The sequence below is a fragment of the Callionymus lyra genome, chromosome 16 (genome assembly GCF_982586985.1).
Source record: "Callionymus lyra chromosome 16, fCalLyr1.hap1.1, whole genome shotgun sequence".
NCBI classification, from domain to species: domain Eukaryota; kingdom Metazoa; phylum Chordata; class Actinopteri; order Syngnathiformes; family Callionymidae; genus Callionymus; species Callionymus lyra.
The window spans coordinates 3,811,646-3,832,500 of NC_141833.1; the positions used below are offsets into that span (position 1 = coordinate 3,811,646).

Genomic DNA, 20,855 nt, shown 5'->3' on the forward strand with positions numbered 1-20,855 from the left:
CAGAGAGGAGAAATCGTTTCTTCATTCATTTCATATCCTGTTGCTCTGACCAAGTTTTTTTTATTATTCCTTTTGGTATATAATTCTACTTCATTCTTTGCTGGAACCTTACTTGACTAAATTCATGAAACACTGTTTTATTCCTTTAGAAGAGACATTTTTTCTTTGACAAGAAAGATGAAAATGGAACCTTCAAAAGTTGATGAAGTTCACATCAGGGGGTGCAAGAGAAAGCCAACCTCCTCCCCTTTAACCTAAAATATCTTGTTCATCTATTTCTCTGTGGTCCCCAAACTACAGCCTGTGGCCCCCAGGACAATACCAGAGACATTTATTTATTTATTTTTCATATACAGTGTATGACATAAAATATAGGACCACACATTATTTGGGTTTCGGTTTGATGTTTTTTTTGTTGTTTCATTCATTACGCCTACCTACATTCCTCGCTCTTTAGGAAGGTCTGGTTTGAAAGACATCAGAAGTTTAGGGCCCAAAGTAAGTAAGTAAGTAATTTTTATTTACATAGCACATTTCCAGACCAGGGTCACAAAGCGCTTAAACAATCAAAACAATACCAAATAAAAGATATACTTTAAAGGTCAAGATAACACCGAGATAAACACATGAGTTCCAGAAAATCAAGAAAGTTAAAATTCTACGGACTTTACTTCTGTGAAGAAACCCAGACAGCGTTATTTGATTATTGTTTATTTAATAACCCTCTTATATATTTCCTGACTTTTTGGTGAAGAACTCAGAGATGGTTATTTGGTTATATGTGGCTTTCTGGATAACAATAAATGTTTACGTTTAAGTTTACTTTTTAATCCCCACCACAGAAGGGAAAAGTTACGTGGTCCTCAATAGTTTTGGGGACCCCTGCTCTATGTGCTTCCACAAACTATCTCTGGGCGTCTTTGTCAACATCAGACCACCTTCCTCTCCTCTCAACTACTCCCTGAGCCCCCAATAATCAGGTTCTGCCTTATTCATAGTACTAGAACCCTTATAATAAACATTTTTTTAAAAGCTTTTACCTTCTTTTATTACTATTGTTTTTAATAATTTGAGCCTTTTGCGTGTTATCTTACTTCATCTAGGATGTGCAGAACAGTGTGTGTGAAAGTACAAACACCCTGCATTAACTACAGTATCTTATTATAGCAAAAGTACTGCATGTCCTCTATGAAGCAACTTCTGTATTATCAGTATGTAATACAAATCTAATTGTGTAACAGAAATAGAGAAAAAAACTTCTCTTTTTCAGTTATGATGTAACCTATTTCAAAAATCTGTTTATTTTTGGTCATAAAAGTAAAAGTGTTTCTAAATGGACATGTGGCTTTAAATAAGCGTGTAGTCATGTGTTTCTCAAAAGAGGGGAATCAACAGTCATAAATTATAATAGTTAATGAATACTGTGGGAATTGGTTTGCCTTTGGCCTTTGGCGTTCCTTCTATGGACACCAAAACATCCTGGGTATGTTGAGCTGGTCAGATGGTCGCTGATGGTCACTGAGAACAAGCACACATGGACTCACCTCCATGTGTGCTTCCGTGGCTTCAACTTTACTTTGATAAACGTCAAATTTCTCTTTGCGTCAATCATGTTGAATTAACAAATTAATATCTTTATTTAAAGATATTGCCAGTGATGACGTCCAGCAATTCTTCGGTTATCAGTCTTTATTCTCTAAAGCAACCATGTTTCTTTTTGTCGCCCCCGGCAGATAAGATCCAGGTTGTGTTGAAATCACTCATCACTGAAAAAATAAAAGTCGAGCTTGTCGAGTACGTGCTGAACGTCTGTATATTTGCAGTGAAAAGTGACGAACTGGCTTCTTTTGTGTTTTGCTCAAGGCTACCTGAGGAAATAACTCAAGCACCTTTGTGTGCCATCTTACTCCCTGTTAAAACTCAAATGGAGAAGCTGCTTTCTTCAGATGCTTTTCTGAATTAACTGATTTTAAAATGGGTGTCTCAAATGAAGATTGAAACATTTCATGGATAAATGACAATAGATCTACAGAGTTTCACTTTTCATTCAAAGTTTTTTTCCCGTTCATTTCAGCTTAGAAGGCAAAATAAATACATTTCAACTGTGAATATACTTCTGTGATGTATAGAAGCCAGTGTAAGAGCAGTTTACTTACTTGTGTGCGTGTAAACGTTTTCACATATTTGAGATAGGGCAAGATAAAGAGTTCCTCAGTAGGTATGATAAAATGTTTAGAAATACAGTTAAAAAAAATTGCGACAGAGCACATTCGTGACATTTATATTTCTGACATTTCATGATAAAAGGATACATTTATTTTTCTGTTGATTAGATTTTTTTTAAGCGTTTATAAAATTTATAAAAATGTTTAATGCATTAACTCCTGCAAACACATTGACAACACACGGGTTGATAAAAAAAAAAGAAAAGGGATATACAACACTGTACGGTGTATATTTTAAAGCTTTAACAATGTAACAGTTCTAAATGTTAATGTAAAAACAATATTTATAATTCATGTTTTAGATCAAAGGTTATCTCAAGGACTTTTTATGTTCATGGCAGTGGCTTGTTTTTGTATTTTGTTTCACGTGGAACTTTGGCTTTTCTTAAAATGTAATTTTCTTTAAAAGCTGTCAAAATTAGGTTTAAACCAATTTGTAAATCTAAAGACCATTATTTTCGATCATCAATGTGCTTTTACTTATTACTTAGAGACTTGAATCGGAAACTGGAATTTTTATTCTCTAAATCTCCGATATACTTTTGTTTATTTATTCGTCTAGATGTGATGACATTATCAAACGAGTGGAACATAGTCATGATTATTTGACTTGTATTGTTTCACTATATTTGCTGCCCTCTTCTGGCCGCTCTAGTCTATGCGTCGTATTGGCTGCTGGGCGATGACGTCACACAGAACGAGGAAATGAATTAAATTGCGGTGTTCTTCCTCATTGATCCCAGGGTTTGGTTTCACTTTGGCGTGCGACTTGATACAGGTAATTTTTTATAGATTTATGAGACAAAAGAAATCTATAGCACATGTATTTTTTATTTGCCTCAACTAAAGCGTGTTGTCAGTGTCGCAGGAATGGGCGACATTAACCCTCTGGTGTTGATCAGCGTTGGATCCAGCGTCGCCTTTTCTGGTCTCTTTTACCATTTATATCGGGAAAAGAAACGGGAGCTGACAAAGCTGAAGGCAAGTGCATGATAGATATTTTGAGCGTGAAGTGGTAAATAAACAAAGAGTTTTCCAACGAAAATCCCTTTCTATTTGTTACAAAAAACTTAATTTCTCTACAATATTTTTGTATTTGTGTAAGCTACAGTCAACTCATACTTCTTATCAGTTATACTGTCACATTAAGTATGTAAGTAAGTAATTTATCATTTATATAATTAACAATACTTAATAATCGTGTGCTTGGAACCATCAGTAGATTCTGATCCACAGACCTCAGAGCCCGAGCTGGGGTGTAAGGCTGGATCAGATCACTGATGTAAGGAGGAGCCTGACCATGATCTGAAAGTAAGAACCAGAATTTTAAAGTTGATCCTGAAAGTAACTGGAAGCCAGTGAAGAGTTTAGGGATCGGAGTAATGCGAGTTCTTCTACTAGAGCGGGTCAGAATTCTTGCTGCTGAGTTTTTTTGTATTAACTGCAGACAATTGACTAAGCTGCTCAGCTTCTGGGGCTCAGTTGGATTACTTCAATATCAATCATAATTTAGTACTTTAAAACATATTAACTTTTGTGATGATTCTTCCTCATGTATGTTTCAGGAAATTCCATTTGTTAATCCAGATGAGCAGCTTTTGAAAATACTGAAACAGTCCAATCAGAAGAGGCTTCACTATGTGGCTGTTGAAGGTTAATATTATTATTATTATTGTTTTCGTCACATGGTCCATATGTGACGTCAAAGCCTCTTTGATAAAGGTGTGGTGCAAGCTGATGGAGAGCCTCTGGCCAGTAAGTACAACCCAAAATGCTTTGGCGTGATTCAGAAGTTGACGGATAAGGAACACTGGATGTCCTGGAACTCTTTAACCAGATCATGGTACGATTCAAAAATGTTTATTACCAGATTTGTATCTGATTTTTTTTTTAAATGTTTTATCCAGGAACTCTTCTAAAACGATCAGTAAAGAAACCAACAACTCGGTCGACTTCAGCCTGGTCAGCCCTGGAGCCTACATAACCGACGTGAAGATAAAGGTGAAGAGCCCACAGGAGGCATCCGGGGGGTTTCTGGAGAGTGTTCACCACAAGGTCCGACGTGCCAAATGGAGCTTCGGGAACTTGATGCTGCAGGGACTAGCGAGTGAAAAGCCGGAGTCCTTGGTGGAAAGCGAGGAGATGCTGCGGGTGGGCAGCACGCTGACTGGGTTTGGGGAGGTGGTCCTCGACGGAGACGCGGTGATGAGGCTTCAGCCTCCCTTGGATGGCCGGATGTACGTCCTGGTGCCTTCGGACTACAGAAGCTTTATTGATCGACACGAGAGCACGGCTAGCATGTGGAAGATGCTGACTGTAGCTAGTGGAGCCACTGCAGCCACGCTGCTCGCCGGGATATTCGTCAACATGATTGGGAGTCACGATAAAAGATCAAAATAAAAAAACAATTACACGCTGATTAGGCCGTGCTGTTACCATGACAACATCTGACAACCTTTTAAATTAAACACCACTCTTTCCTTCTCCAATTAAAGGTGGTTTGGAACAAAGAAATCCGTTCTCCTTAATGTTTGTCTTCATGATTTAATTGCATTCTATTCAATTATCAATCACTTCATTCACGATGTGCAGATATTGGATTAAAACGTTGTAGCTGGTCTTCCTCTCTGGTGCATGACACACCGACTACCATGATTGTGGTTGTTACGACAAAAACCTGACGCCCTTTGGTTGTGAAGATGCATTTAATGCCAAAAGAGATTATTAAGCTTTAAATAGTCTGAGATTTTTATTGGAAGTTAGTATTTTTAAAGCTGATGGGATCGAGAATTCTTGTTCATTTTTGACACGTCAATCACTCCGCCTCATCATCTGAGGTCTCCTCAGCCTCCTCAAGCCACTGGATGAACTTCTGAAGCTGATGGAGAAAAGAACAAAACCTGTTATAAACATGTGAGTACATAGTGTTAATATAATGTGGACTATAAAAGCTATTGAAGACATGTTTGAGCCACTTTTGCGTTTGTTTTCAATGTTTTCTGTTTCTATGGTTACTGAGCAACAACACGAGAGTTCAATGAGTTCTTCTAATATACTTTCAAAAACACAGCTTGTTACAGTTTAATAATTTGTGATGGATTATGCTGCTCCAACAGGTTCAGCATTTTCTGTTAGGGGTGTGTATTGGCAAGAATTTGGTGATCTGATTAAGTATCAAGATACGATGTATAATGTTACTGTAGGAAGGATAAATTTGAAGACAAAGTCGTAACTGATTTCATTTGTTTTGAAACCAAAAATATGCCCAAACATCAGCTTTAAAAGCAGCGTTATATATATACATATATTTATTTTTTTCAATTCAGTAGATAGCTGTTAAATATATCAAGACTGTATTGTGAAAAGATATTGCGATATTTAAGTGTATTGATGGTCTTGTAAACCGATCTCTAAGACCTACCCCTTGGTTTTTGCGTAGCCGTCTTCCATTGTCAGCAGTGGCTCCCTGAGAGAACCAGCGGAGGATAATCTCCTCCTCCAGGATCTCCAGCTGGTACATCTCCATGAGGATCTGCGTTAAACACACACACACACACACACACACACACAGATGTTTGTCAATGAAAACGTTAGTGATGGGAAAATAATGGAATGTTTCACCAAAACAGTTTGGTGGAAGAAAGAAGTCGGACCTTGACCATCGCAGCCCAGTGATTTTCCTGCTCCAGGAAGTGATCCTCAAAAGCTGACAGGCAATCCAGATGGTCCTGCGCCCGCTTGACGTAGTTCTTGAACACTGGAGCCCATCGCTTTAGCAGCTGAGGAAGAGAGCCGTGTTAGAGCACTAGACCGACTCCTCCCACTGAAAAAAACACATACTGGTAAAAGAAGAGCCACGTATTGAGAGGTGGTGATCTGTGCACTCTGCTGCTGGAAGGGGAACTCCAGCGTGACTTTAGTTAATATCTGCATCACTTCCTTCAGGGAGATGTTGTAGGCGTATCTGCAGGAAGAAACTCGGTGTGAAGAAGTGTCCGGACCAGTCCAAAAGAAACACACCAGCACTTACTTGACAGAGTTGATCTCCAGGACTAGATTGTCGCAGGTGATGTTCTCCTCCAGACCTCTCTGCAACGTGGCCAGCACCTCTGCATGGAAGGCTGCAGAGAAGACGAGATTAGGGATGAAAAAAATCTCACCCAAAGCCATTAGAGCAGGATGAGTGAAGACTTGACTCACTATCCAAATCGTCCATCTCAGGTGAAGGGATCAGAGGGTCATCAGGTCCATCTGGCTCGCTGTCTTCACTCTCGCTCTCAGGATCAGGATTTAGATCCAGACCTGAAGCAGCAAGAGTATGGTTCCAGGATCATCAAAGTTGTCTTGATCATCTCTCCTGCTCACCCCAGAGACACTGCATCAGCTCCTCCTCCTCGGTGTCATCAAGACTGCCGACCTTCCAGATGTAACCCTGACCTTCAGCTCCCACCTCGGCCGGGTTAAACACTGCGGGGAGTAAACGACTGATGAGAAGATGGAGATGTGACCACGCAACATTTCTGGTCAACACCAACCTTTCTGTTTGGTTTTGTCTTTGCTCTGGTCCACGGCACCATCGTCACTGAGGAACTCCTCGTCATCCTCTTCCTCCTCCTCCTCTGGATTGTGCATTGACACCACAGTTCCTTCTGGTAGAGAGATGTTTGGTCCAATCACAACCTGAAAAAGTTTAATTGAATTTTTTATTCACTGTCCTCCCAGCTGTAAGAATCGATGAGCAGTCTTTAATGCTTGCTCTGCGTCATGTTGCCTTGTAGTCAGTGAAGCTTCATGAAACGTTGTCCTCATTTTCTGAGCTGAGTAGATGGCGCTCATTTAAAGTGATACGTTTCATTAAAAAAGTTGTTCCAAGTCAAATATTATACAGCAAAGAGTGCCATCTAGTGGTCTCCGAAAATAAGGAAAATGCTTCATGAAGATTCATCAACCCATCACTAGTAAACATAAGAAACTAAAAAAGGTTGTTCTCACATTGAAGGCTAGGACACACTGTTTGTTGAGCTTCACTCCCTCTTTGACCTGGACATTGTCGCAGACCACCGACTGGCTGATGGTTACACCACTTGCAATGTGTACATTATTCCAGATGTAGGCGTGGTCCAGGACCACATTGTCACCTTTTTTAAAAGCACAAGTGAATAGTTTAGACTTCAAACGGTGAAAAATGCTTCATAAATAAGTCAAGCCAGGACGTACCGATGGTGCAGTTGTTACCGATGACACTGTTGGAGATGAAGCAGTTGGCTCCAATGCTGGTGTCGCGGCCAATCAGAACGTTCTCCTCCATCTGACTGCCATGACCCAAGCTGACCCCTGTCCCTCGATACACATTGTGGCGCGAGAACGTGCAACTTTGACCAGCCTGGTCAGCAAAGTTAGACTCCGGGGTGATGGGGTAGACCCACCGCCTGACCAGATCTGACGAAACTGTGTCGTACATGAGCAGGTTGGACACGCGTGCACCGTAGCCATCCGTGGTGACGTGCAAGTGGATCTGATTTCCTAGGATCTGAGGGAATAGAAGTGACTGTAAGCAAATTGTAATTCCTTAAACATTTTCAGACTACTTTTTCATCTTGGTTACCTCGTCGCTAACCAAGATGCCTCTTACGAAGTCATCTCTGCTTTGATAATCAAAGTTGTCTTGAAATAGTTCTGCAACCTGTATGGAGGAAAATGGAGCAGTGAGATAACAAAACAAGTTTGTCTTCTGAGTCACCACATAGTTACTATCAACACTTACATGATACATGATGAACACTCACATTTGCAATACATTTTTCCTTGTTTATATCAGTAAAACGGGTATAAATGATTCAAAAAAGGATGAAAACTGTCCGGATTATCCTCAAGATATGTAATCAAGCTCAGACTCATGTAAGAAAAAAAACGAATAGCAGTTTTTCTGGTAGATATTGCACTTTCAATTTCATTCCTCATTTGCTTCAGGTTCAAAAACACTAATAAAGTATAAAAGCCTAAGTTATGAATTGAATTAAAAATAATTTAGTATAATCATGAGGTTCATTTTATACAACTAAAGAACTTTACTTAAATCTTTTGGTGATTGACAATGTAATTTGTAAATTATGGTACATTCATGTTTAATTTAAAACCTCAAATCACAACAAATTAATATTGTAATTAGCAAATCATAGGTAATATGATGAAAAAAGTGTTTGGATGTTATTATCATCAACACTGGGGATGAAATAAACACACAATGATGTTTTTGATGTTTCCTAAAGATGGAGAACTCGGCAGTAAACCAACAGCAGCGACCCAAGACTGTAAAAGGCATTTGTTGATCAAGTACAAGGCTTAATTGCAACAACATAATTTGCTATTTCACTCATTTTCATTAACTGTGGTGAAATAATGGTGGGTTATTCATACTGAGTAGCGATAAATTATTCAGCCATACTTCATATCAAAGCTACTTTGTACCAAATCACATTTGAAGTTCCTAAACAAACTCACCTGTGGTGAGCAGATACTTAAATGGCAGTCCAGGAGGTCGTGTCTGATTTCAAACTCCTCACTTCCACTGTGGAAAATATTCTGTTGAAAGAAAGGGAGAGAAATTAATAAAAGTATAAATGAAAACAAAGAAAATTGTAACTTTTTACACTAAAACTTTTATAAAAACTGACTGAAATGAAGAGTAAAGTGAGAACTGAATGATTTTATTTATTTAGTTTGTGTTTCATTGCTTAGAGCCTCTTATTAGGATCTATCTTTAATTTGTGTCTTTCTACTGCTGAATAATATAATTCTTAAATAAAAGTTGTGAAAAAGCATTGATTACCACAGGAAACTTCATCTTCTTCAACCCTTGAGTATTCTGGTAGTGAAGAATACGCTGACTATTGCTGTCGACGGCGACAATGACATCATCCTCTTGACATCTAGATTTGTGACCAGGCGAGGATTCTTTGAAGAGCATCGTCATCACCGAAACGTTTTTGTCCAACTTTCGACGGACCCTGAGATAAATACACAAAAACTTTGTTGTCCCCAACCATAACTTTTGAAATGAAATCAAAACTTTTCATCCGATTTTAAAAATATTATTCAAATTGGGTCTCACCTGTGATCCTGCAGAGCTTGACTGATGTCAATATTTGAAACCACATCCCCATAAACCAGCAAGAAATCAGAGCGAACCAGGGACTTGGAATCAACATCCCTGAGTACATCCCCTAGCGACCGGTACGTTTCTGAGGTGATGATGTGGACCGTGTTGGGAGACATAGGTCGACACCACTTGGACTTCCTGTCAGACATAAAGTGTATAAATAAATTCAGCTCTCAGCGTAAATTGGATTATCCGATTATGCTTCAATGGACGAAGATTAAACAAATAAAGACATATTTGAAAACATTTTTAAAAGGAATATGACAACAATTTCAAGTTTGGCACCAGAGGGAATCACTCACTTTCTTGCAATTTAACTTATGAACTTGGATTTTGAGTTTTTCTTGCCGTCAGATAATGTCAATCTTGAAATTTTAGGTATGATTATTTTTTACATATATTTAAGGGAACTAAACATAATAAGTCAATGTTTTAAAAAAAAAGACAATCCTTGATGGAATCAGAAAAATGTACAGGTTTATACAAGTTTGTCACTTACAGTAAATGTTCCTTGATCTTGCTTGACATCCAGCAACAGAAGACAAATGTTTCCTGAACTCCAGTTGAAGTGAGGAACTCTAATGTGTAGTCAATCATGGCAACATTACCCAGTGGCAGTAACGCCTGTCGCCAAAAAAAAAAGGGAAAACAAATTAACAGGGATGGAGACAATAAAGACAATAGATGCACAGGAAAAACAGAAGTATCAAAATACAACAGGATGTTATTGTAAAAACCTAAATTAAGTTGAATTTATTCAATTCACTTTGTAGAATAAATTGTTGACTACCACAATATTTAATTTAACTGTACAATTTGATTTTCTAATCTATGTTAATCTTTGTATCCTTTGTCGTTGTTATTTTTATTTGATCTATGTTCTTTATCTTTAGACTTAGATTGTATCATCTTGTTCTTTCTATTTATTTCTCTATGTTCTTGTTCTTATTTTATTTTGATTATTTTTTATGAAAAATTACTGTATTTGCTGCGGATAATTTTTGGAAAAAAAAACAATTTCAATAGTTCTACCTACCTACCTTCCTACCTACAATGTTTTATTGAGGATTATATTGATCTTCAAGAACGTAAAGTGGTTAAAAATTCATTTAGAATATATATTAAAAAAAAGTTTTATCATCATGGGATAGATGTTTCAGAAATAAATACGAAATTACACAATAACAAATGATGACACTTGTCGGTAATAGAAAATATATAAAATGTAAATATATACAAATTGTTTATTTATACTAGGTTAACTTTTAATGTTGGTTGATTTAAATTTTCAGATCTAAAGGTCAGAAAGTAGAATGAAATGACGTGTGTCATCGGTGTGTTTACAGCATGGAGCCGTTAGCTTCCAAGCTAACGTCAACGTCTCCTACCCGCGGCTGGTCCTTGGTAACGGGAAAAAACCTCCGGTTGAAGCTGTCTGCCACTAAAACAGCCTGTAACTGCGGCTCTTCTTCCTCCTGCTCAGAACCCCCTTTTCTGCCTGGAAGTCCTGAGCCAGACCGACTCTGTTTGCTGCCTTTCGTCGCCATATTTTCTCTGCTCCGAACGCAATCTACGGTAGCCAAGGCAGGACAGTTCAGAAGCAGAGTTGAGAAGCATGACTTTTTGGTCATGTGATCTGAAACTCCGAATAAAGACGCGATAAGCGTAGTGAAAATAGATTAAAAAAAAACAAAAAACAGAAATAATAGCAAACGGGAAGAGAGTTGAGGTTGTTTTTCCCCCCAAATTCCCTGTGGTGCTTTAATGAAATACATACAAAGTACAGGTTGAAATAAAAGAAATATATATATATATATATATATATATATATATAACACTGCAAGGAAAAACTTGTCATTTCATTTTTTTTGTTTTAAACAGGTTTGTATTCAAAGATCTTTTATCCATTCTTTTCAATTTTAATATGAATTCAATTAAATCCATTAAGAATAAAATATATTTACATCTGTTGATGTAACTTCATCCTCACAAAAAAAGAGTGACATCAAAAACGTAATCCCAATTTTTAATATGTATTAGTTTATTGCAGAAAAAACAATGGCAGAACATGCGAGTAAGAATGTTAAACTTTCAGAGGCAAAAACATCAGGATCTTGTCCTTTTAATAGTTTAGACAAAAACCTTCATCAATTACTCTGCGGAGCTCGACACCTCTTCACAATGTTCTACTCAAAGTTAAGACAGGTATGCGTTTTACTGGTGATGAATTGTTATCTTCTCAGCATGTTTCAGCACGGTGTTGCATCTCAGTGTTTTGGACTTCCAGGAAGATGGAATTCCATCCAATCCAATCTGTCAAAACTAGAAGTTAAATCTAAATTCTACCAAACATCATCATCCACAATTAAAAACAGATATACCTGTGCCCCCAAACAGGCCCCGATGAAGGACCCCCTGCTGCAGGTGCACCCACCACAGCTCATGGTGTCTCTGATGGCCGGCTCATACTGGCTGGCTGTCAAAACTCCATGAAGAGCTGCTTGGAATGCACCAGGCAAACCTGTAGGGGGAGACAGAAAACGTTAAAAGGAAAGAGAATGTAGTTCAGCAAAAAATCTATCCCAAAAGTAAGTGAATCTTTACCTCATGTATTTGGAAATACAGTCGGGATTACTTCTTGAGGTGTTTTCTGTAAATTCTTCTGTACTTCTCGAATGTGACCTAAGAGAGACACATAGATACTCTTGCTAAAATCAGTCCAATTCAAATATTAATCAAACATCACAAACGAGTCTTGTGACTACAGAGTTGTAATAGAACATGGTCATGTACCAGCCACTGCTTTGTCCAGATCTTGTGGCTGCTTTCTGTTCGGGTCATTAAGCTGATCTAGCACAGCATCAAGGGCTTTAGGATCAGGACCGTGTAGGATGAAGTGCTCCAGGAATCTGAAATGGAATCATTGACATCATAATATCAAACACGGCAATTACAATAGACAAGATATGAACAAACTAAACAAACATACTCTTCATTATGATACATATTAACCTGATAGTATTGTAGCTTAAACATATATAAGTCACTATGGATACCTGAAGGTGATGTCACTTTTTAAATGTTAATTGTTTATGTTTGTACACTGACCATTTGAAAGCAAAAATGTGAGATAAAATTCTTGATAAAAATAAATAAATCACAATGTGAGCACCTCGCAGCTGCCAGGGTCTCTGCCACACACTCATCATTATTCTGAGTGACCCGAATTGCCTGTTCAACTTTCTCCAGCATCTCTGGCATTCCCGCATAAAAAGCCACAATCGGTGCAAGTTTGGCAATTCCGTCCACCTGACAGTCAGAGGAACAACCTGCAAAAGAGTATTTTTCTCAAAAAAGTATCTCTTTTGCTTTTAAAGTATAAGACTTACCAGTTTCTTCTTTGCCCAAATCAATGTTCTTCAGGAAGCTCTTCAGACTTCCATGTCTCCACGGTCCATCTATAGGCAACTGGGGTCTCGGCCCTGGTTCGTTAATAGACTTATTAGTGTTAAAGAACATTAAAGTCGTCACACGCAGCCTTTGGTTAATGGTTCCTACCTCCTCGATCTCTGTACGGGTCATTGACAGGAGTGTCATACTCTGATCCGGGGCCAAAGAATTTTAGTGTTCTCTGCTTCAGATCCTCAACATTTAGACCTGCACAAAGATCACACAAGGAAAGGTCACATGATTGAGTAGTCGACAGACTATTGAGCACATTTACCAAGATAGTCAATGCAAACATAACCAAGGGTCGGATACACACTAAAAGATTTGTGCGTTTCTGAGATGTAGCAGGGCGGGTTTGTACTCTCAAAAGTGCATGAAGCCACTCGGCACGACACACAAATTCGCATGAACACAATAATCTTTCAACAACTCAGTGAAAAAGATCAGTTTATGTTATGAATTAATGCTTAACCAAAACTTTGGTTGTATTAAAGGCCATTTCGATTGTTTTCAAAAGTAGTGTTTCTGGCTCCCACTTGTGTTAGAACAGTGTAAGTGCAATGCTTTAAATTGTCGTTATTGACAAGAAGTTCATGATAAATCAATGTGTATCACAATATTTTAAAAGGATATAATGATGATATTCTACACAATGAACTTAAATAAATATACACAAATATAGAAAATTCAATGTACCGAGGAGTAAAAATGATTTAAAGACGACACTCACCTCCACACTCGGACAAGGACTCCAGCAGGACGTAGGCCTGATCTCCATAGCAGCTCTGCTCACCCGTCTGCCTCTTGTAGAAAGGGTTTGCAGACTCGCTGTGAAATTCTGGGTTTGGATTTTGTGCAAGGATTCCCTGCAACTTCTTGAGGTCATACACCCAGTGAAGAGGTACCGCTACAAGTACATGAGATCGAAAGTCATAGCCTATTAGTCATATATGATACAATACAATTTATTCATTTAAATATACTTTTACAACATTAATTTCTTAATGTATCTCTACATTTCTGACTTTGTCACCAAACTCTCCACATGAGCTTTACTCGAGAACATACACATCTGTAATCTTGTCCTTCTGTTCTTGTCCATCACACCTGATGATTTTACTCCAGATACTACTGTTATATCAGAGATCCAACCTTACAACTGTCTCCATCATGTTTGTCTGCTCCTCTATTGATGTCAGATATGAAAAAAAACACTAAGCACAAAGGGACTTTCAGGTCCCCCTGTACAATAACCCTATATAATGGTCAAAGAAAGGATAAATACATGTACATGAATACCTGCTGCATCTGCCACCGCTGACCCCACCACTGCTCCTATGGCTCTTTTGGTCAGAGCTGCAGTCATCTAGATGACAACAATATAAATAAACAGAAACACATTGGTACAAAGGTCGCTTTGACAGTTTAAGTAAACGCTGGGAAAACAAACAAATCTGGACAATTGACTCGTGGTTATAAAACAACGACACATTGTTTGACTACTTATCTGAATCTATGAAAACATTTTTCACTCAAACCCTTTAAATTGACTGAAATTTAACCCATTTCTAGTTACCTTGCAGTCCGACTACAAGCGAACTTCAGCTCGAACTTCTTCACTAAGAGTAGTTCTGAGCACTGTTTGACTCACTAGCGCCCCTCAGTGAACAGAGTCGAAACAGCAGCTTAAGTACTAAAAGAGAAGGTGGTAAATATCTGTGATTCTCACCAGATATTAGTGGATTTATTTGAACTTTTATTGATTCTTAGCCAACTTCTACCCTAGTAACTCTGGAAACAAGTTGACCTTTCCAGAGTGACTTTATAACTGGGGAAAAAATGTCATAATGACGGTTGTCTGGTTGAATATAAGTTGAAAATAAGTACATGTCAAAACAAAATGTCAGGTTGACAACAACAACTCATCTTTTGAGAAGATAAACACTTCAGGACTACAGTATGTGGCGAGTTTAGTTCTCAAAACAGTTCTTAAAAATTATCATAAACATAAGAATCTTTCAACAACTCTGTTTACATGAAGAGCAGTTTCTATTATTAATGATAGGCCCAAATTGATGGTAAAATCCCATTTAAACATATAGACTAAGCTAATTTAATGGCACTTCTTTTTAATATTCTAAAGTAAAAATAGAACACATGCCATATATTTTTAAACGGCTAATAAAATACATCTATTGCAAAAAAAGGCATTTTTATGCCATAAAATATGACATTTTTGATTGAAAATTGAAAAATGTGATTTTTGAAAAATCTAATATAATACCCGTCAAAAAATCCAAATAAAAGACTGAAAGTGGAACTAAATGGTCAGTTCTATAGTATTCTTTCATACTATATATAAAGAGTCAGAAGGCTGCACTTTGCCCAGGTCTGCATTAGGGTTTGGTTATTTACGTGTTTTACAATTTTAATTGAGCTCTGAAGTCCACTTTAAGGTAATGAGACATGCTTTTGAGCTGTTTCAAAACAAGGTGTTGAAGGAAAGATTAGGATCCAAGATCTTGTTCCACCCCATAGACCTTCCAAACAAAGCATCTTCCTCATCAGTTTATCAAGTCTCTCGTCATATGACGTTCCTTAAGAGGCTTAGTGACACTTGTAGTGAGTCTTCTTATGTCCAACCTTGCTACTGAAATAAAGGGTGTGCTGGGTGTCCGGGTTCAGGGGGTGTATCGCGACACCACGAATCCTGTATCTATAAATAGCTTTACCTCTTCCCTTTCAATCGGTAAGGTAATATTATAGCAGATTATGGCCGAAAACTGTACTTGAGTGAAACGTCACTAGTAAATTTCGGTTCTTAAAATCGTCACTCTCGCACCTGGATGAAGTCTCTTATCGACCGGAGGACCGGGTGTCTTGCCTTAATGTCCCAGACTGACCCAGTGCCACATTCTAGAGCGGTGCCCTTGCCAGCGGCAGCAAATAAGACACCAGCGCTCCCTCCTCATAAGTACTTCTCAGTCCTTGCGTCCATTATTTTTAGCTGAGATGCATCTACTCTTAATATGGGAAAAGATTGCTTCATATTCGACGCTGCCTCTAAATCCATCAGCTTCTGTCAGATGGCGTCTCTGCACACTGAAGTTCTTACAGCATATGTCTACACACCTTTTATCATAAGTTTGTCTGTTTATTAAAGAAAAGAAAATACAATATTTTACATAATTGCATTAGGTCTTCAGATCGGACAACTAAATGTCACCAATGACTGGAATAAATCCTTAATCAGCCAAATATGGCAGCGTTTGGCATGCAATGCATTGTCTACCATAGTTTCACGCTAGCTTTTAGCTACAATTAAATCAAAAGGCTAGTGCAGGATGTTCTTGCCTATTATTGCCTTTTCTGTAAATGGCACAATGGCCCCATCGTTAGATTCGATTTTAAACGTATCGCCACAAAAGGTATGCATTTCTAAGACTGAACTGACTCCCTGCAACTTTTTTCCCTCATATCAAGCCTTGGTCCTTCAGAATTCTGGCCTGGTACCTCAGAAGCCCCTCTGCCCTCCCTTTCCTTAGCCTGCCATGCTCAATTACACCCCACATAGACACCCGCCAACACCCAAGACAAACTTAGCCCAGCCCCTCAAACACCCTGCACCTCACAAAAAGTTGCCCATGGGTTTTTTTTAATAGGTGGGCGCAGGAGTTGGTCTGGCTCTCTTCTGGGTGACGCGGATCGGAAGGGGTACTTCACACAAACTTGTCTGTTTCCCTGCCGTCTGAAACTGCATACACGTGTACGGTGTCTCAGAGCGGAGCCATGAAGTGGACCTGGGTGCTGGTGGCAGTTTTGCTGTCCTTTGCCGGGATTTCCTACGGCAAGGAGAGCCTGGACGTCCCTGAGTACGATGGAAAGGACAGAGTCCATGACCTCAATGCAAAGAACTATAGGTCTGTGATGAAGAAGTACGATGTCATGGTTGTGTACTACCATGACCATCCTGGATCCAGCCGCGTCGCCCAGAAACAATTTGAAATTGAGGAGTTGTCTCTTGAGGTGGGTTGGCAATGATGGTGGAATGAACTGTAAGTTAAAAGGCTCTTCATGAGTGTGACACAGACGTCAAACGTGAGATGATTTGAGAAAGCTGAAGATGCATGAAAATCATTATGGGATGCACATTAAGACGGATGAGTGTGGTGCACCTGCGGCAAAGCGCTGAGTCGTGAGGACTAGAGAAATCATTATCTCTGGCTAAGTATGTGTGGTATCTGAGTGTGAGCTGCTGGACTTTGCACACCACCCTCTGCATGCCCGTCATTCGCCAGGCCTCTTACAGCTGCCCACTCAGAGGTTTCGCCGCATTCCTCACCGTCAGCCATGACATCATCACTCTGCATTAAATGGGAGTCTGAAACAGCTTAGTGAGGTCAACGCTCAGGTTACAAAAATACTGGCTATCAAACATTACATACCAATGAAACACTCCCAGGAGGAGATATTACGTTTCTCCTAAATCAATCTGATAATTGACTCCGCCATTCACTCCGAAAGCACAACGATACCTCTTATTTTAGTTCTTCTTTATTTCTATACTGACCTGTGATCTTTGCTTTTGTTTAACTGGAAATTGATCATGATTGATACTTTGATATAAGGGATTCGCCATATTCAAATATAGGTCTCTTTAAATATTTAAACTTTTTTTTTTTTTTACAAATTTTACCTAAATACCAAAGTAGATTAATGATAATAATAGTAATTTAAAACAGTTTTTTTTTCTTAAAGGTCAACAATGAAACTTGTATATGGTTATATGTAGCCTGAAAGAATGGAGATTAAGATAATTGAATAAAGCATTCATCTCAAACCTTCAGGTCAGATATGTCTAAAGTCAGGGACCATGAGCGACCTTGGATCAGTTTTAATTTTCTTCTGTCATGAAATGTATTTTTGGGATGTCTTAAAGGATGTTTTAAATCTCCTTGAAGACAAGTCACCTAGTCACCTGTGGAAATATGTCTCTGTGTCATGAGGAAAAGATGCTGCGCAGTTTTGAGATTTCAGGGAACAATCCTAACAAAAATGCAGCTTGGTCACATCACCTTGAAAATCACCTACCTTTAAAGCTCGTTAAACCCATGAGTGTAATATTGAAATTATGACTCACAAGGTCCTAAAGTGACATTAGTAAGTGCTTTATCTGCACACCATAAGCAGAACACTTTGACTGAATATGAAATATTTTGTTATTATTTTTCTGTCCCCCTGGTTTAAGAAAGTGAAGTATAACAATCTACCCAACCTTCTTCATCACATCATATCTGTGCTTTTGTCTGGATACTGTTGACTTTTGTCAATCTTAAGTTGAGAAGGACTTCTAAATTTAATTATTTGATTCTTTGAAAAGTAATCCAACAACCTTCTACTTATAAGCACAAGAAAAGGATCTGATTTGTATTAAATGACAGAGCAAATGTCAACATCAAGTATCTTTGATAGCCAATCTCCTCATGGGAGATGCTATCTTGATAATGTTGCATGAGCTGTTTTTTCTCTCTGAATGTTAAAGTGCAATTTATTATTTTTCAATTATATTTATTTATTTATATTATTATGTTTCTTTTCTAAAAATGTATTTTATTGTAACCTTTTCTGCTTTTCTTTATCATGAACTTTTCAATTTACATGATGTTTAATATATTGATGTTTTATGGCAAATTACATGGCACATTAATTCATTATCCTTTTATTTTATTCCTAAATAATAATGATTATTTTACATATACATAAGAATGTCGTGTATCGCGTTATCATGATTTGATTTGATTTTTTTTTTCAACTTTCTATAACTTATTGTTTACATTGTCTTCATTTTTATACTTTTTAAACCTTTGTTTTCTAATTAGTCCCCTGGTAAAACATCGCCCACATTTTCAGAGTGACACTGGACATCCCTGGATGACACTCAACACCTCAGTGACAGTGGTGCTTCTATAAAAAAAAAGGGATCGGTGACTGGTTGAAGTTGGAATGTAAAGCCACATGGCGATTAATATCCTTGCCACGTATGTTTTGTTTGTCAATCACAGTGGAGTCTTGAATATCGGCTCCACTCCACTAAACAACAAGGTACTAGTGAGTAGTAATGGCGTCACAGTCAACTCTTCCTGTCGTTCTTGACATGTTCTAGACAGCCGGTCTGTGAGAAGCTGCTCTGGCTCCGGTAGTGCCGGCTCAGCTCTACGCTTGCAGTACTGTACGTGTCAGCGGATCCTTGAGCGCTCGGCATCACTGCCACCTCACCAAAATAGTCCCTGGGCTGGTGTGGCTATGAGCTATAATTATCTGTTTTTGTGGCAGGTCATTTATCTTCCAAAATAAACTGCATTCATCATCTAAAGATACATATTATTATGTTATAAGCTTCATTCAATTAAATTGAATTTGCAAGAAAGAAAAAGAAGAATATATCGGACAATTATTAATTTTGACAACAATTTTAGATTTTAAATACAAGTCATAAAGGACGAGGAAATTCAGACACACAAAAAATCCCATAAAATCCCATAGTTTCCATCACATTTTTGTAATGAACTAGTTGTTTTTAATTTTTAGACAAATGTAATTTTCTTTCCCTTTTTATTATCTGTTTTTTTATCATTTTTTTATTAGCCTGAATAATTGGAAGATAATCTGATCAAGGCGTTCCCATTCAGCAGAATTCAAAATTGGTTAACGTGATTTTTCGGACTTATTAGTGGTTTACTTTTAATAATAATGAAGTTGCAAATACATGAATAATAATATTTTATTATTATCTTTGTATCTTTCTGCTTTCATTACAATGTTATTAGATTGATAATAAATAAAGTGCAACCCATTTATTTTATACTTTTCCTCATCCTTCGTAAATTTGTATTTATTATAGCATTTCTTAATTTAAGACATTTTTATGTAACTTTAAATTTACGAAAGCGTCACTAACACGTGCGTGGACGATTGTCTGTAAGTCATTGTGTGTGTGAGTGTGTATCTGTGTGCTTTTCACACTTCAAACAGAGCGAGACCATCATCCAAACTTTCTCTTCCGCCTCATTGGTGGATCAAACTGTCACTCATATGGTTCAGGTTTCATACAGATTTAGAAAGTGTGTAAGCAGCGCTCTTCTTTTATGGTAATGAAACCACAGTGAGACAACATTGTCAAATTCAGTGTCTGTAGAGTGTTCCGTTGACGGTTGCTTTGGCAGGGATTTTATAGTGACTTTCATGTAGATGTTTTAAAGACTGGCTAAAGTGTCCTTTTGTGTTGCAGCTTGCAGCCCAGGTCCTAGATGAATTTGAGGATGACGACATTGGAGTTGGTCTCCTCGATGCGAAGCACGACAAGGCTGTTGCCAAGAAACTTGGTAAATTCCAGATGAACAAAACATGTGAGGAAATGTGTTATATTCTCATGGTGGATTTCTTCCAGGTCTTGACGAGTCTGACAGCATCTTCATCTTCACTGATGATGAAGTCATCGAGTACGACGGAGAGCTGGCGGCCGACACTCTTGTGGAGTTCATCTATGATGTTCGTGAGGATATAATCTCCCAGTTAATAGCTCCCAGTTTGTAGATATAATTCTATCATTCCATTCATCCTACTGACCAACCTTTGCTATTTCTCACATTTCCTTTCACACTTTCCGTCTGCTGCTGTCATTTCACTTTAGGTTCTTGATGACCCTGTGGAAATCCTCGACAATAGTAGGGAACTGAGGGGCTTTGAAAACATTGACGAGGACATCAAACTGGTGGGCTACTTTAAGAGTCACAAGTCAGAACGTAAGAATCTGCACTGTGATGGCATGACTACATAAAATATCTACAGTCACATGGTTTTATATAAAACGTCTAACTCACAGAGATGAAGCTTCATGAAGGGTCATCATTTTCTGAGCCCAGTAGATGGCGCTCTAGGCTTACAAATAATGAGAGTTTTCATTCAAATAATTGATGAATGAACGAAGATGATGTAGCAAAGAGTGACATCTAGTGGGCTCT

At 38.1% G+C, this 20,855-nt stretch overlaps 4 protein-coding genes across 6 annotated transcripts in view; 2 read left to right on the plus strand and 2 right to left on the minus strand.

Annotated features, from left to right (window-relative positions):
- Positions 1 to 2,924: 2,924 nt before the first annotated feature.
- Positions 2,925 to 4,739, plus strand: mul3 (mitochondrial E3 ubiquitin protein ligase 3). Of its 3 annotated transcripts, none has more exons than XM_087811260.1 (5): positions 2,925 to 3,003; positions 3,086 to 3,206; positions 3,791 to 3,878; positions 3,948 to 4,068; positions 4,133 to 4,739. In XM_087811260.1, the coding sequence occupies exons 2-5, from the start codon at positions 3,096 to 3,098 to the stop codon at positions 4,623 to 4,625; spliced, it is 813 nt and encodes a 270-aa protein (XP_087667386.1). In that variant the 5' UTR covers positions 2,925 to 3,003; positions 3,086 to 3,095; the 3' UTR covers positions 4,626 to 4,739. The 3 variants fall into 3 exon arrangements, with proteins under 3 accessions (XP_087667386.1, XP_087667388.1, XP_087667387.1); XM_087811262.1 differs by having other exon boundaries at positions 2,928 to 3,003; positions 3,094 to 3,206; XM_087811261.1 differs by lacking the exon at positions 2,925 to 3,003 and having other exon boundaries at positions 3,075 to 3,206.
- Positions 4,740 to 4,964: 225 nt separating this feature from the next.
- On the minus strand, positions 4,965 to 10,959 carry eif2b5 (eukaryotic translation initiation factor 2B, subunit 5 epsilon). The gene is made up of 16 exons (XM_087811259.1): positions 10,773 to 10,959; positions 9,884 to 10,008; positions 9,337 to 9,522; positions 9,055 to 9,232; positions 8,727 to 8,807; positions 7,831 to 7,908; positions 7,443 to 7,755; positions 7,218 to 7,363; positions 6,761 to 6,905; positions 6,591 to 6,692; positions 6,426 to 6,527; positions 6,256 to 6,346; positions 6,066 to 6,189; positions 5,879 to 6,004; positions 5,647 to 5,757; positions 4,965 to 5,103 (listed from the first exon to the last, which is right to left on the minus strand). Exons 1-16 carry the CDS (start codon positions 10,929 to 10,931, stop codon positions 5,041 to 5,043), a joined length of 2,130 nt encoding a protein of 709 aa, XP_087667385.1. The 5' UTR covers positions 10,932 to 10,959; the 3' UTR covers positions 4,965 to 5,040.
- A 448-nt stretch (positions 10,960 to 11,407) lies between these two features.
- LOC148063261 (crystallin J1A-like) lies at positions 11,408 to 14,463 on the minus strand. Its single transcript, XM_087810827.1, has 10 exons — positions 14,411 to 14,463; positions 14,134 to 14,200; positions 13,565 to 13,741; positions 12,943 to 13,041; positions 12,774 to 12,866; positions 12,557 to 12,713; positions 12,178 to 12,293; positions 11,989 to 12,066; positions 11,766 to 11,905; positions 11,408 to 11,697 (listed from the first exon to the last, which is right to left on the minus strand). The coding sequence occupies exons 2-10, from the start codon at positions 14,198 to 14,200 to the stop codon at positions 11,599 to 11,601; spliced, it is 1,026 nt and encodes a 341-aa protein (XP_087666953.1). The 5' UTR covers positions 14,411 to 14,463; the 3' UTR covers positions 11,408 to 11,598.
- Positions 14,464 to 16,579: 2,116 nt separating this feature from the next.
- casq1a (calsequestrin 1a) overlaps positions 16,580 to 20,855 on the plus strand; it is a 7,559-nt gene continuing 3,283 nt past the window's right edge. The window contains exons 1-4 of the mRNA XM_087811334.1: positions 16,580 to 16,860; positions 20,123 to 20,216; positions 20,282 to 20,382; positions 20,525 to 20,636. Coding sequence (XP_087667460.1) covers positions 16,624 to 16,860; positions 20,123 to 20,216; positions 20,282 to 20,382; positions 20,525 to 20,636 — 544 coding nt within the window. The 5' untranslated portion in view covers positions 16,580 to 16,623. The remainder of the gene's footprint in view (positions 16,861 to 20,122; positions 20,217 to 20,281; positions 20,383 to 20,524; positions 20,637 to 20,855) is intronic.